This window comes from Hypomesus transpacificus, chromosome 2 (assembly GCF_021917145.1).
Source record: "Hypomesus transpacificus isolate Combined female chromosome 2, fHypTra1, whole genome shotgun sequence".
In the NCBI taxonomy this organism is placed as follows: Eukaryota; Metazoa; Chordata; class Actinopteri; order Osmeriformes; family Osmeridae; genus Hypomesus; species Hypomesus transpacificus.
In genome coordinates, this window is record NC_061061.1 from 8,578,859 (window position 1) to 8,593,987 (window position 15,129).

Consider the following 15,129-nt stretch of genomic DNA (forward strand, 5'->3'; position numbering starts at 1 on the left):
TCGAAGATCCCAGAGCCGGTTCTGGATTGACTGTGGATGGGGAGGGAGGGGGGGGGCTGCTTCAACTGGCCTGGTGCTGAGGGAGGAGGAGGAAGGGGGGGGGGGGGAGGAGGAGAATGATATGAGAAGGAGGGATGATGGGGCAGTTCAGCTAGATTGGACCGGGGCCACGGAGGTAGGGACTATGGAGCCAGCTGAAGAAGCTCTGCACAAGCAGCTACAGGACACACTTCTACCTCCCCCCTCCATCTCCCTCCCTCCCCGAACCAGACCTCATTTTTATAGACTGACTGTGAAGAGGTCTGCCTGGACAGACTATGGGATATTAGTTCAGTTCCTACTGGCTCCTCCTCGTTTCCTACAGCCGAGAGTTGGTGTCACACTGTAGAAGTGTCCCCAGGGGGACAATCCCAGAGACATGGGATCTGCAGAACGACAAAACTGGAATCTCCATTCTTTACAAGAGATAGGACTCTGAACCCTACACACTACAGATACCGTCATTCATTGATGACACTCACTGTTGCTTCCTGGAGACAGACACGGAGAATCCCGATGAACTGGTATATAGAAGATATACTGGTCTACACTGGTATATATTTTGTCTCGGCTCAGTCAGCCATCTTGTCAAATAGATGAAATAAACAAATGAAATAAAAATGACAGAGTAAAAGCAGGCAACCTGTCACTGCCTCCTATTTTCATGTATTGCTGTGTCATAGTAAGGCAATGTCGTGTTTTTGTGTTTTTAAAAACCCAACTATTGGCCATTTAGAAATGGACTTCAACATGTCAGTCATGATAGCAATAACAAGAGAATACCTTGTACAATTGGGTTATAATAATGTCCACATGTTAGAAGAAGATTTAGTATGATAGAACAGGTCCTCCTTTGTAAACTAGGGATCTTCATAAGAATGACAATCAAACTGGGAAGGTGTTGAAAGTTAACTTATCTATTTAATTTAAATGAAGGATTTACAGTTTCAGAAATGATTGATCTTGGTCTTATATACTGTAAGACCACGAGAATGGTCACGCACTGAGTGAACTGCATATCTGAACAGCTTAAAGAGTTCTACAAAAAAACTAAAGTTACTTAACCCTAGAGAAACCAGGTAGAGCACTGTGGAGTCAGCGCCTCTTAGTGGTCAAGACTAGGTGGTGCAGGCAGGTAAACAGCTTCATGCTTGAGACCTACTTATATTAGTGATCAATGAGGAACAGTCATATGATGCCATACAGAGAGGTTGGGTGCATCACATGCTATTAACAACTGCTGATTGCTGTCTAACATGGTGGATATTGATGTGTTTCTGCTTCTGTTTAAAAAAAAGAAAGAAACCTGCACTGAAGTACAATTCAGGCAGGCATTCATTCAGTCATCCTTCTAAACTCATTCATCATGGCCTCATCCATTCATAAATATTTAACTGTTTCATTCATCAATGTGTTGTCTTGTTCGTGGTGATTGTCACTGTCTCACTGGGCTTTGAGTTTCTTGCTGTGTGCAGCTCTGTATTCCTGCCCTGAAGTCTTGCTGACAGCGTAACGCCTGCAGAGGGAACAAAAGGAGGGCTCAGAAGGTTTGGTGTAGAAAGAGGAGAAGAGTGAGGAGGAAAGATGAGAAAAAAAGGAAAGATGGGGAAGTGTGTCTGACCTCTGGTAGATGGAGGGGAGAGAGAGAGAGAGAGGAGGTGTCTGACCTCTGGTAGAGGTAGATGGAGAGAGAGAGAGAGAGAGAGAGAGAGAGGAGGTGTCTGACCTCCTCTGGTAGAGGTAGATGGAGGGGAGAGCGAGGAGGTGTCTGACCTCTGGTAGAGGTAGATGGAGGGGAGAGAGAGGAGGTGTCTGACCTCCTCTGGTAGAGGTAGATGGAGGGGAGAGAGAGGAGGTGTCTGATCTCTGGTAGAGGTAGATGGAGGGGAGAGAGAGGAGGTGTCTGACCTCTGGTAGAGGTAGATGGAGAGAGAGAGAGGAGGTGTGTCTGACCTCCTCTGGTAGAGGTAGATGTAGAGGAGGAGCTCGTCTCTGAAGCAGGACAGCTGGAGGGAGGAGTGGCCACTAAACAGACTGGAGAACACATCATTCACCAGCGTGCTGAGACCCTACAAACACACACACAAACATACATACATATACACACATGCACATATGTACATATATGCACGCACAAGTCATCGATATTAGTCGATGAATAAATCCATTAGGATGTCAACTACATTATATCATGAGCAGTGTTCAGTGTTAGTGTGTGTGTGTGTGTGGGGGGGGGGGTTGGAGAAATATTTAAATATTGAGGAGGGTCCCATCCATGTACTGTTCCCCACCACCCCATCTATCCTCCACCTTAGAAACTCCTTACACCTCTGACACAATTCAAACACCGATAAACGTCTGGTCGATGCGAAGCACTCACCCTGTACACCAGCACATTCCCCTGCATGTGAGCCACTGACCTCGTCTGTTAGAATGGGCAAGGAGGGAAAAACGGCAGCATTGACTTCACCTCCAGTAGGTGTCCTTCAAAACTGAAGAATGACCTTCACATGACCTTGACGGCACTGACCTTGTAGTTGATGAAGAGCTGAGGTGTCATGGACAGGAAACCAAAGGCATACACCCCTGCAGGAATGGAAACATCTTGATGTGACTAGCAGTTAGCTGGAATATGCTATAGGGATGAGGAGTAGGCTTAACCAATTAGCATCAGTAGGCCTGTTTACTGAAATAACATCTTAGCTTTTGGTCATCTTTAAAGACTACTAAGGAATACTGCAGCTACATCTTGAAATATGAGTCATGTTCAACTTACCGGTTATAAGACTGTTGATAAACCACAAATAATAACTGTGAAGATAAATAAACGGTTTCAGATACGCTAGTCAGCCATCACAGCTACTAATACTGAATGAAACTAGTCAAAGACCAGATTCATTGCTCACCTCTTATACTTGAGGTAGACCAGAGAGAACATGACTCCACTGATGCAGAGAGGGTACACGAGGTAAGACAGGTATCTAATGGCCTGGAGAGAGAAACCATTGTCATTACAACCCCTTTTAGTTAGAACATTTTTGAAAGCTTGTGATCCCTACTGGTTTCTGACCTGTGAATCATGTTCCATGGTCTTCTTCTCAGGTTCGTCCAGCTTACCTAACTGCAAGAACATAGTTTCATTACAATGGACTCATAATAACTGTGTGTTTTTGGCAATTAATATTATTTTACTATATAAAATGATCTATGTTGTTTGAATGGAACGTGAAGAATCTGGATCACAATGCACTTACTTCAAATATGGACCTAGACTTTTTCCACTGGAGCTGTATCTTGAAGACTTTTTTGACCTTCCAAACCTAGAAAGGAAAAGAAAAGGCAACTTTGAATGGTAGCTTCCTGTCAAGCAGTCTTTCTATCTTTTCTGTCTCTCCTGCTCTCCCTCTCTCTCTCATTTTCTCTCTCTGTCTCTCCTGCTCTCATTTTCTCTCTGTCTCTCCGGCTCTCTCTCCTCCTCCTCCTCTCCTCCATTCAGATGTACCTCTATGATGGAGCCGACAGCGAGCGGCAGCAGGACCAGCACACTGCTGCCCTCCTGCAGGAGGTGGAGCAAGATCACCACAGTGCTGAAACACCTCCACAGCACTGACACACACCCACACACGCACACGGTCCGGTTACCAGACAACAAAGAAAGTCCAAATTGAAAACAGGTTCAAGTACTGAGTCATTCTGAAAGAGCTGTTTGTATATGTTTCCCTTAAAGATAATAAAAATACTTTACTGTATAAAAATGTTTACTGTTTATATATTTGAGTTGCTCTTCCTTAATCCTACATTTTTCTTTTCCCTTGCATGTGCAAAGTAATGGCATCCATTATTCTCACCTGACTTGCGAGACATTCCCACCATGGTTTTTTTCCTCCTCCAGAAGCTGATGTCATTCTTAAAGGCCAGGAAGTCACACAGAATCTGTCAAATAAACATCAGAGTGTGACATATCAGTCTCGAGTCAGCAGGTATAGGATGATGAGTGTATTTTTTGTGGGTGTATTCCGATAAAGTATATATCTTACATGGAAGACTGTGACCAGGGCAGTCAATGCTAGGAGATACAGATTAGTATCCACTAAGATCTCTTTGATTTCATCAATACTGTCCTCGGTGAAGCCTAGACAAACACACCGACCAAAAGAAGGTTCATATTATTTTTACCGTGATTAACTTACTCGCTAAACTATATCTGACTAATCAGAATTTACAAAATCTCTAAACTACCTTCTGTGGCTAGGCTCACTAACTTAAACTACCTATCAACTAAAGTCCCAACCTACTAACTAGTAAGTGTTGACTAAATAGTCTGTACCGTGGCTAAACCCGGCTCTCTCACCAAACTGTCGGAGGGAGTACACCACATCCTGTAGGTGGACCCAGAAGCGGAAGGTTCTCAAGGAGATGCCCTCGTAGGAGACAGTCAGAGGAAGCTCAGTCAACGTGCCGTTGATTTCCTAAGATCGCAACAACAACACGAGGATCCTTTTACGTTCTTATCTCATAGGACAATATGATCTGTCATTGCAAGTGTCACCCAGGTCCTGTCGTGTTTGTGAGGACTACCCCACCCACCATAAGATCCTTCAGTCGGAAACTGAGCTCATCCATCAGAAGTAGGGGCAGATATGTCATCCTCCTCCCGTCCTTGAAACTAGACATACGGAAACAGACAAATGTTTCGAATCCAATCATTTTATCACAAATAAAATATTGTTTGTGTGTTTTTCACAATGTCTGTTCTAGTGACTGGGAGATGGCAGGAGACGTACACGGTCATGTAGCGTCGTACGTCGCTGGGCAGGTTGCCCCTGGTGAAGGTGAACTCCTCCGCCATGACGGAGAGTCTGAGAGTGGGGCGCCAGAAGGAGACTGAGCCGTCAGCTCTGGGTACTGGGACGGGGTTAGGGTCCTGGGAGAGGTCAAAGGTGAAGAACAGATAACTAAGAGATTGAGTCATTGTTTATCTCTAGGGTAGCTACACTGTATTTAGTTGATTAAATGCCGCCTTCCAATTAACTCCACCCTGGATTAAATTAAATGAATTAAAATCTGATACAGATAAATCAACACAACCTTCGAATAAACGCTGCAACATTTTACTTGTATTTACCGTAATTCATATGAAATTTGACTACACACAGATACAAGTACAAAGAAACTGTCACTAAATATACCTTTCTGCATCACTATCAGTGTCCTCGCCGACATTAGTTAGAAACATCTTAATAGCGATCTAACTCTACGCTCACAGTTTATGCTTTGCTGGCTGTTAACATATATTGTTGACAGCACGCTTACTTGCTTAATTACACTGTTACGAGACACCAGAGATGTACTAATAAATAAACTTCTCTGTGCTATTCTTGTGCTGTTCTTACTTAAATAATAAATAATAAATGCTGCCCTCGTATAAGCGCTGCACTACAAAAACATGTAGTTCCATAACTGCTGCGGCGAATAGAAATATGGTACTTCAAACTGCAGATTTATATTAGTTTCAACCTCAGATTGTAGTGCATTGAATGAGCAGTTCCTGTAAAGGGTCATGCCGTTTAAAGAACATACCATTTAAAGCGTACATGGATTAAGTTAATTCTGTGTTTTACTTTGAGTTTGCCTGGGCTCTTTTGACTTCTGGGCAGCATCTGGGTGGTCATCTTGGTAGCAAGGTGGACCTGTCTGCTATCCTCCAGTGGAGACCGTCCAGCCTGGTGTATAAACACCATCACATACAAGGTCCCATTGTTATGAGTCTCCTCTGGCTGGGACACATTCACTGTCCTGGAACACAGGCACACAGTGCTGACTCATGAGAAAGGACCGCATGATTGACTTGACCTTGAAAGTAACACAGGCTATTGTTTGTGCTATGTTTGTAGACTGGTTTTTCTTGAGGATTTTAGTTTGCAATGGAATGAAATGATGCGCTTGGCCTACCTTTCATATTTAGAATGTATGTCAAACTCATCTATTTTGGTGATGAGGTTAAGCTCACTATGGTCTGGTCTCAAACAGGAGTATATGCTGAGCTGGAATAGAATGGAATAGTAAAATCACAGTACCTATACAGATTAAAATTGTTAAGCGTCTCCGTAAGAGCAGAGTCCGTATGCAGTAGACAACTTCAATCACAGTACACAATTGTGAATTAAGACAGCATTACTGACCTGAAGTCGGGGCCGAGTCGCCAAATAGGAGGATATGCAATGTTCCCCACTCCCGCTTTCGCAAGGTTTGGTGTAGACCAGGGGTGTCAAACATACGGCCCGCGGGCCGGAACCGGCCCCCAAGGAGGTTCGATCAGGCCCGCAGGATAATTTGAAAGTGGAAAAAATGCATAAAAGACATGGAATTAATATTTTTAATTCGCTGCAATTCATGGATTATCCGCTAAGGGGCGCACTCTTTCCATCAGAGTAGAAGACAAGCCGCATCACTGAGACAGACTGAAAACAGCAGACGGTATCAATTAATACCTTGGTCTCTACTAGGGATGGGCGAACGATGCCTTGTGAAGCTTTGATGGTTTCTTCCGGATTGTGCCGGCCCAAAGAGCCGAACTATCGGCGCTTTGAAAATGAACAGCGTCATCTAGCAGCCGTTTAAACTGGCTGAATGAGGCGTAGTGGTTGTCTCCGACGGTAGACTACCCTACGTTATTCAATATTTAATTAAGGCTACATGTGTTCATTTTGATCTGATATTAGTGCTCACACATTAAAATGTTGTGATACATCCGTAGGCCTTTAGAATTATGTCATTTTCTCACAGTAAAAGTTAAAGAATATCGTACGAGATTCACTGGACTGGGGCGCGAACTTGGGATCCCAGATTCGCATTAACAATATGTAATCGTACATCGCTTTAACCAACTACACCACCTAAGAGATCATTACTTGTTAATGCGGTTGGACGGACTTTATACGATATGGTCTTTATATCAATTAAACTAGATAACACAGAAGAAAGACATGATATTTTGGTTATTTATAGCAGAGTATGGTATAATTTTAATGGTCCGGCCCACTTGACATCTCCCTAGGCCGTATGTGGCCCACGATGCGAAATGAGTTTGACACCCCTGGTGTAGACAAAGCCATATATCACCCAGCAAGTGTGAAACATGTACACGATAAAAACTCCTAGCAATATTTTAGCCAGAGATGTCCTTTGAAAGACACTGTCCGTAGGTTTAGAGTAGCAAGAAGGAAACATGCCGAGTTAACTGGCTGTATTATTTACGTTCATAAACACTGCAACACATTAAACTGTCCGTCCGAAATTGCAACACACTGCCCGTCTGAAATTCCAACTGGTCAAAATAATCCCCTTTCCTCATCCTCCTCATCCTTCCGGGGTACCACGATCTGCATCCCGCAAAGATCACGCCTCCTGAGAAACGTCACAGGCAGCTAAACACGAGGATTGGAAGGGGGAAATCGGGGATAACATGCTAGGCTATTAGCTTATGTGTCATGAATGGATAATATGACAAAAAACACTGAGAACATGCATTATTAAAGAGACAGCGCACTAACTGACAGTAATTATATCCTCTTCAATCACTCATCAAAACTGACATGCACGTGTACGTAGGATAGCAACAACACCCCATTGCATTGTGGTTATCGTCATTCGCCCCTCCAGTCGGTAATGCCTGGAAGTACTAGCTAGTTAGGCTAGCTAACGAACTCAAATGTATTGACTTCCACATTTGTAGCTTCGGTAGCTATTAAATTCGCCAATAAACCTTAAACGAGTCGATATTTTATTTGCTAGTAAGATGGCTTGCACGTGTTCGTCATAGCTAGCTAGCTACAGCAGCCTGAGTCTGAGGTTAAAAACTCAACAGTTCAACCCAACTCGAAAGTACAGTAGCTAGTTAGCTGGCAAGGTAGCATCTAAATAGATAACAAGCTAGACCTTTTATATTTGTCCTAGCAGATAAAATAAGGCTTACTGGATATATTTAGTGAACGATCCTATTCCCCTGTATTCTCCTGTCAGCGTAAAGTGACTCCAAAATGCAGTGAGAAGAGTGCAGTAGTTTAAAGCTACAAGCTACTGTAAAATAATGGAAGTCATTTTCAAGTCATTGACCAATGGAGGTTTTCGGAAAACTTTAGAGCTTAGGTTTAGCAGAGTCCTCTTCGCAAACCTTCTGATCTGCAGGAGTCTGAGTAGCTTATCAGCTGTTACTTGTGCGCCCTCCAAACATCAGCTGAGGAGGTCGACATGTGGGACAGCTGTAGCACTACACAGATCGTGCCCGCCTAGTGAGTACTGGTTTCATAATCTAATAACCCTTGATTGTTTTTACGTAGTGCAACACACTTTCTTATTCATGCAGCATGACGTTTGACTCATTTTAAATAAGAATAATAAATCAGTGTTTTCTTTAACAGGGTCATTTATTCGTCACAGAGTGACCGAGGCATCTCTTTCCAGTGTGGCACCTGTTTTTGTTGTCGTAAGCTTTGAGTCTGTTCAAATGTACTAATAGATTCATTATCATATGTTTAAATGTGTAACATTATTGTAATGTGCTAGACAAAACATTGTGTACTTTTTGTTCTCACCCAGATGAAATTTGAACAAAATGGAAATGTTACCTCATTTGGTAAGTAAGCTAGTTACTTCTTCCATCTTCATAATTTTTGGGGTGAAATGTATGATGTTATTGCCTCTGATAAAGGTAAATATTTATAGTGTGAACCCCCTGTCCTACCTGGTCCATCAGAGAAGAAGAAGACTGAGCTGTACCAAGAGCTGAGTCTGCAGGCCAGAGAACTGCGATTCCAGCACCTCACCAGCATCACCACCAGGAACAACAACATCATCATACGGATGGAGGTAACTGTGTCACACACACACACACTTAAGGTTGTAAATGTAATCATTTATTAACCATCACCCAGTACAGGACGAGAGGAGTCAAGATGCACCCATGTTCTTTGTAGTTATATTATATGAAGCTAGTGGGAAAGTTCACTTGTCATCAACAAATAGGGCAGTCCTCACAAGTAGGACCCCTGTACATGTTTGAGCACACACACCTTTCACACATGCAGTTTCCCTGGTTGTTACAAATCAGCTGGTTGGACGCCAGGCAGGAAGAGATGCCCATGGAGCATTCACAGCTACTTCCTGTCCAGGCGACGTCGCAGACGCACCTCCCGCACTCACAGCGACCGTGCCCCCCGCACAATAGGCCATTGGCGCGTTCGCAGGTGAAGTTGTCGCACTCGCAGTACCTGCCGATGTATTGCTCCACTGGATCTATCCTACTGTTGCACTTGCACATCCCTTCCAAACATTCACCGTGTTTACTGCAGACTGGGGATTTGGCAGTCTGCCTGCATTGGTCATATAACGAGTCATCAGCGAGTTCAGTCTCACAGTGTATGCCGGCATGTGGCTTGTTGCACCTGCAGACGCCGCACTCAAGTGCTCCGTTGGTACCGCAAGCGAGGCTGTTCTCCACCCGTTCGGTTTGACAGTCACAACTGCAAACCGGCTTGATCTCAATGTCCAGCTGCTCAGTGAAACCCAGTGGCTTGATGCTAATGGTTGTCGGAAGGGGACCCTGCTTAGGACACTGGGTAAGCACAAGGCTAAGGTTAAACACCACCTGGTGACCGACGGAGATGTTCCGGCAGGCGGGGCAGTCCTTGCCCTCCCGGAGGAGGCCATCCAGGCAGCGGGTGCGGTAGGACAGGGTCACGCCCTCCGGGACTGGGCTGTTCTTGAGGGAGATCCCCCTGCTGCTCTGGGCGTTTACTATCAGGTCGACTAGGTTGTCGGAGTTACCCGACAGGGTGCCTTCCGTGTGGTGAGCAATGAGTTTTTGGGCCAGTGCGATAAAGTCCCCCTTGGACGAAGTGCCGGATTGCTGGTTGTTCTTCAGCAGGTCATCGGTGACCGCCAGGACCACCGCGATGTCGTTGGCGTTGACCGTGTCAAAGGTCCTCCTGGCGTTGACGTGTTGAGGGGAGCCGGAAGGGGAGTACACGTTGTTCTGCAGCTGGCACGTCTTGGCCTTAGACCCTGCGACGAAGTCGCCTTGACGTTTACGGTCGGCCGAGTAGACCAGCAGGCGGCTTCCGTTCCTCCAGCCGATCTCCTCCTGACACACGGACACCTGCACTATGGCGTCCACTGCCCCCTGCTGCCCCCTGTCCTCCTCCTCCTCAGGTACCTGGCTCCGTACCTGGCCAATCGCCTCCGTAAACCTCTGGAAGTCTCCGGTGAGGCTCAGCACGTGTCTGAACCGGGGTACCTTGGCGCCCGCGCTGGTCTCGATCAAGCCAAAACCCAGCCTTAGGTCTTTGGTGATGTGGGCCATCTTCTGGGCCAGTCTGGTCCCTAGCTGGAGGATGTTCTCCAGGTGGTCCTTCATGGAGGGAGACAGGTCCAGCAGGTAGTAGACATCCATGGGCTGGTCACTGGTGGGAGATACCTGCAGACTGAAGGACCAGGCCTCCCCAGGCCGAAGGCTGAGGCTGAACCTCCGGGGCTGGACTTGGGCCCCAGCCTCCACCACGGTCCCATTTGCCACCTCCATGCTGCTCCCGGAGACCTCAATGGTGGGGTTGGGGATGTGTGTGTGACTGAGGATCTCGAGGCTTCCATGGGGATCATGGAGCTGGGACAGCTTACAGCCAGCTCTCCTCAGGTCCTTTAGTTTGCCACAGCGAGCCCTCTGAAAGGATGGCTCGGAACACCAGGCACAGCTAGGATCTGCCTGGATACACTCTGCACAATTGGTCGCTGACACACACCTGGATTACAAGGACAAAGATGGTGTTCATTTAGGATACTCCCTGATAGCTGTGGCTACATTTCAAATGAACAATGAACGGTCTGTGGTACACTGTAACCTTTACGTAGTGTAAACAGATTGGGTAAAGGCAACATTACCTGTTCCTATCAGTTTCACTGTTGCCACAGGAAAACAGCCCCATCAGGAGGCTCAAGCAGATTAGCTTCCAGTCCATGACTTTATTTCCAGTCCTAATGTCTCATCAGTATTTAAGGCTATAGGGCTACTCTGTTGGGGTTGGACAGGCTGCTTTGACCATCATCATCACATGACACACCTTGTGTCATAAGCATGGTGAACCATGCTCATGCATTCTCTTGTTTGCGCATCAGTTAGCAGACATATGAACTCTGGTTTGGAGATGGGACGCCCTCAAATATTTACCGGTCAAAGTAACAAATTGTTATCTGAGTGTTTTTGTGTGTCTTATCTTGTGTGTGTGTGTGCACGTTTGCTCCCCAGTCTCTGAAGGCAGTGGTGACTCCCCAATGCCTGCTGGTGCTGGATTTCCGAGGGCTGGGTCTGGAGCGCTGGCTGGTGCTGGAGCTGGCCCCCCAGCTAGCGGGGGACGGGGGCCTGGCCACACACTCCCTGCCCTTTGAGTTCAGAGCCCTGGAGGCCATCCTACAGCACAGGGTAACTCAGCCCTGGATCCAGGGTACTATCAGTCAAGTCAGAGCCCCGTGTTTGAGCTAACTGAGTTTGGGAATGCATCCATGTGGAAGCCAGTTTCAAATGCTTTAGCTGTGTTGGTTTAACCACATATCAGAGTGATTGGATGCCATGTAGTGAGATCTGGAAGGTTCCAGATTGGATACGTGTACAGGGCTGGCCCTAGGGTTTTGGGGGCCCTAAACCTAATAGTCTTATCTTTCAAACTAAACAAATGTTTAGTTTGTTTATAGGGTCGAGCCGGCCCTGTATGTCTACTATAGAAACATCAATCATAAGAGGTGTATCCCAGCAAGAAAGCAGGATATGCTACTATTAAAACCATATACTATACCACTCGTCTCATCTGATACTGTACATCAGAAATACGATAGATACGAGTTATCAAACCATGTCTGATCATGTCAATATCCTTTGTTTTGTCTTGTGTGTGTGTGTGTGTGTTTGTTGTTGTTTCCAGGTCAACACCATCCAGGCTCACCTGAACGAGATGCAGCCGGTGATCCTGGACACGCTGGAGTCTCTGGTGGACCCCAAACTGCTGTCTGCCGACCGCAGCAAGCTGCACGTGCTGCTGCAGAGCAGCAAGAGGTGAGGGGGACGGAAGAGACCGGCGCATGGACACACCTCGTTTTGACATGTTCACGTCCTCACAGGCCGACCGCAGCATAATTTTGTGTTAACTACTTGTTCCGGATGAACCCAAAAAATTGTATCTGGGTAAACATGGGGAACTGTGTAAATTTAACCCCCCAGAGTCCTAGAATCCGGAATGACATTCAGTTCAGACCATATTAATCCGAAGGCAACAATACATTTGGAGTGCAGTCTCTTTGCGACTTTGTGTATCTTCTCTATGAAGCGCTTGAGGTAGCCTTTGAGGTATTGACCTAAAAAGGTTAATGAAATTGTCTCATGGTTTTGTGTGTGTGCGCGCTGCCTGTAGCCTGTCGGAGCTTGAGACAGACATTAAGATGTTCAAGGAGACCTTGCTGAAAATCCTCGACGAGGAGGAGATGATCGAGGAGCTGTGCCTCACCAAGTGGACCGACCCACGAGTGTTGTAGGTTCACATGACCTCATCGCAACTCTCTGATTGGATGTCTCATCACATGCAGAAGCCATTTTCTAGCGGGTCTTTTGAGATGCTCTTGTGGTGTGTGCATGTGTGTGGGTGTCTGTATGTGTAAATGTGTGTGTGTGTGTGTGTGAGAGACAGCGAGGAGAGCAGCCTGGGCATAGACCACGCTGAGGAGATGGAGCTGCTTCTGGAGAACTACTTCATGCAGGCGGAGGAGCTGGGGAACACCACCAGGGAGCTGAAAGGCCTGATAGATGACTCCGAAAGCATCATCTTCATCAACCTGGACAGGTATCCTGCCTCACCGCTAGACTCACCTGGTAGACATTTACCAAACATTGACCAGACATACATCAGCGTTGATGGCCGAAATGTCATGTTCAAGCCCCTCACCCCTTTGTTCACATCTTTTCTTACTATTGGAAGCCTGGGGTCTTGACTCTTTTTTTCTCTCTCTGCCATCCCCACCCCCCAGCCACCGAAATGTGATGATGCGTCTAAACCTGCAGCTCACCATGGGAACCTTCTCCCTCTCCTTATTTGGCTTGATGGGCGTGGCTTTCGGCATGAACTTGGAGTCGTCCTTTGAAGAGGTGTGTTGTGTTCCTTCCAGAATATCGTTTCTGTGTGTGTGTTGACACGCCTCTATACCTGCATAGACATGTAACGCAGTGTGTGTGTGTCTAGTTTCAAACTGCATAACGTTCAGTTGCATAACATACAGGCTAGTTTACAATGTCATCATTTAAGGCTAGAATACTACTACAGAGGTATCGTGTGGATGTGTGTTCTCCCCAGGACCCCCGTGTGTTCTGGCTGGTGACGGGCTTCATGTTCCTGGGCAGTGGGCTGATTTGGAGACGCCTGCTCTCCTTCCTGGGCCGCCACCTGGAGCCTGCAATCCCTCCTCCGGTACACTAGGGGAGCCCCTGCCCCTCCGGCTCCCTGTGTTTAGCTTAAAGCTTTGGCGGCTAATTTAAGTTTCAAATCTGTATGATGTGAACTTCCCTTTGTCTTTCAGTGTCAATGACTTTGACCATGAAAGTAAATGATTATGTGTGGGTAACATACTAAGAATGTATACATCAGGGTGTAAATGGAAAACATATCTTTTGGGAGAATAGTCGAGAACCAGGCTGCCGAAGCGTGTGTTGATGTTCCATGTTCGTCCCCAGATTCCACCAGTTTTGAAGAGAAACCACATCACCCAGCTGAAAGGAAGTGAGGTGAAGAGTGGAGTCAGATGATGATGGAACCTTGCAGAACCACAACTGGCTTTCAGACAAACCCACACTGGTCAAACTGACGGTCTGACTGCAATCTGGCCTGCACTTGACCAACATTCTGATCTCAAGGTAAAGCATATGGATTGGAAAGGGATGTTTTTTTTAGGTTTGTTTTGTAAGTACTGTGTTTATTGATTGTATTATCATGGGTTTAATTATAACATTTCAACACAAATTATACCTCAAGCTGTATAATATACAGGGGTATAGATATTATAAGGATGACCTTGGCAAAAATCAACAAGAACAAATTATTGAAATAATACATTCATCCTTACAGTGAACTTCCTAGTAACCAAACTTTTTACAAAAGTTGTATGTGAATCATGCATATGATGCAATATGTGTACACAGAAAGAGATCCACATCCGTAACTGGCTGCACTTTAGACTACATGTTTGTCTGCTAACATGTGAAAGCTAGGTAGTGTGGTTGTGTGTGTGGTGGTCTTGCCGAAGATTGTTGACCTTGGATAGGTATAAACAATGTGCCAGAAATTCACAGATGGCCAATCAGTGGGCAGGATCTTCTTATCTCATATCTGAAGGCAGATAAAGATCTGGAATGGAATAAATCACCTTGTTAGAACATCCCATTTCACTTAGTTGATGGACTACATACTTCCAACTCTGTTGGTAATGAAGGATTAAGGATCCCAACTGCATGAGAGACTGTTTAAATCATCATCTTTACAACTAAAATGTAACCGCGATTTTCTGGCCTGCACATAATAGGTTACTGGATTTCCCTCTGTTCTACTGCTTGAGGATTACGTGCCATCCATGAACAATAACTTTAACTTTATTTTCATGTAAATTGCTTTTATTTAATAAATGTACAAAACACAGGGAATTGTGCAGTTTTCATTTCTTCATGGAACCAATGTTAATGAACCACTATTTTCCAATAGGGGGTAGCAAAATGCAATCTACCTTTCATGGTGGAAAGTAATTTCAGTATTCAGTTGCTTTTGATATTAAAACAAAATATATATATATATATATCCATTGGACCTCATTGTGGCGTATTTTATTTGCTTTGGCTACCTTATATTGGTTGATTATAACCTCAGTTAGAAGTAAGTTAATTTTGGCTACCTTGTATTGGTTCATTAGAACTTCAGTTATAAGTTAATTCAATCATCTCTTGTATTGTTTACAATAAAGAACCTGAACATTTAAACATGTTTGCGGCGTCCAAATAAATCTGAAAAG

General features: G+C 45.3%; 3 protein-coding genes across 4 annotated transcripts; 1 reads left to right on the forward strand and 2 right to left on the reverse strand.

Moving 5' to 3' along the window:
• Nucleotides 1-716: 716 nt before the first annotated feature.
• LOC124474681 (cleft lip and palate transmembrane protein 1-like protein) lies at nucleotides 717-7,436 on the reverse strand. Its single transcript, XM_047031053.1, has 18 exons — nucleotides 7,147-7,436; nucleotides 6,222-6,299; nucleotides 5,992-6,083; nucleotides 5,661-5,835; nucleotides 4,824-4,963; nucleotides 4,627-4,705; nucleotides 4,391-4,508; nucleotides 4,077-4,171; nucleotides 3,888-3,972; nucleotides 3,542-3,645; nucleotides 3,294-3,359; nucleotides 3,110-3,160; nucleotides 2,946-3,028; nucleotides 2,816-2,850; nucleotides 2,570-2,625; nucleotides 2,420-2,464; nucleotides 1,993-2,108; nucleotides 717-1,555 (listed from the first exon to the last, which is right to left on the reverse strand). Exons 1-18 carry the CDS (start codon nucleotides 7,267-7,269, stop codon nucleotides 1,483-1,485), a joined length of 1,614 nt encoding a protein of 537 aa, XP_046887009.1. The 5' UTR covers nucleotides 7,270-7,436; the 3' UTR covers nucleotides 717-1,482.
• Nucleotides 7,437-7,688: 252 nt separating this feature from the next.
• Nucleotides 7,689-14,938, forward strand: mrs2 (magnesium transporter MRS2). Of its 2 annotated transcripts, XM_047031067.1 has the most exons (11): nucleotides 7,689-8,330; nucleotides 8,460-8,524; nucleotides 8,638-8,674; nucleotides 8,795-8,907; nucleotides 11,339-11,512; nucleotides 12,009-12,139; nucleotides 12,495-12,611; nucleotides 12,768-12,920; nucleotides 13,105-13,222; nucleotides 13,428-13,541; nucleotides 13,805-14,938. In XM_047031067.1, the coding sequence occupies exons 1-11, from the start codon at nucleotides 8,129-8,131 to the stop codon at nucleotides 13,874-13,876; spliced, it is 1,296 nt and encodes a 431-aa protein (XP_046887023.1). In that variant the 5' UTR covers nucleotides 7,689-8,128; the 3' UTR covers nucleotides 13,877-14,938. The 2 variants fall into 2 exon arrangements, with proteins under 2 accessions (XP_046887023.1, XP_046887032.1); XM_047031076.1 differs by lacking the exon at nucleotides 7,689-8,330 and having other exon boundaries at nucleotides 8,764-8,907; nucleotides 13,805-14,937.
• On the reverse strand, nucleotides 8,940-11,330 carry LOC124474673 (integrin beta-1-like). The gene is made up of 2 exons (XM_047031043.1): nucleotides 10,975-11,330; nucleotides 8,940-10,835 (listed from the first exon to the last, which is right to left on the reverse strand). The coding sequence occupies exons 1-2, from the start codon at nucleotides 11,049-11,051 to the stop codon at nucleotides 9,053-9,055; spliced, it is 1,860 nt and encodes a 619-aa protein (XP_046886999.1). The 5' UTR covers nucleotides 11,052-11,330; the 3' UTR covers nucleotides 8,940-9,052.
• Nucleotides 14,939-15,129: the final 191 nt, after the last annotated feature.

What these genes read in the sequence shown, in the direction of transcription:
- LOC124474681 (XM_047031053.1), bottom strand. Translation starts at nt 7,269, where the DNA reads ATGTTTCCTTCTTGCTACTCTAAACCTACGGACAGTGTCTTTCAAAGG. An exon ending in AGCTCTTCATCAACTACAAG is followed by an intron (nt 2,465 to 2,569) that starts GTCAGTGCCGTC and finishes CCATTCTAACAG; the next exon opens with ACGAGGTCAGTGGCTCACAT. An exon ending in ATCTACCTCTACCAGAGGAG is followed by an intron (nt 1,556 to 1,992) that starts GTCAGACACACC and finishes TTCCCTCTGCAG; the next exon opens with GCGTTACGCTGTCAGCAAGA.
- mrs2 (XM_047031067.1), top strand. Translation starts at nt 8,129, where the DNA reads ATGGAAGTCATTTTCAAGTCATTGACCAATGGAGGTTTTCGGAAAACT. An exon ending in TGGAAATGTTACCTCATTTG is followed by an intron (nt 8,675 to 8,794) that starts GTAAGTAAGCTA and finishes CTGGTCCATCAG; the next exon opens with AGAAGAAGAAGACTGAGCTG. An exon ending in AGGCCATCCTACAGCACAGG is followed by an intron (nt 11,513 to 12,008) that starts GTAACTCAGCCC and finishes TGTTGTTTCCAG; the next exon opens with GTCAACACCATCCAGGCTCA.
- LOC124474673 (XM_047031043.1), bottom strand. Translation starts at nt 11,051, where the DNA reads ATGGACTGGAAGCTAATCTGCTTGAGCCTCCTGATGGGGCTGTTTTCC. An exon ending in AGTGAAACTGATAGGAACAG is followed by an intron (nt 10,836 to 10,974) that starts GTAATGTTGCCT and finishes CTTGTAATCCAG; the next exon opens with GTGTGTGTCAGCGACCAATT.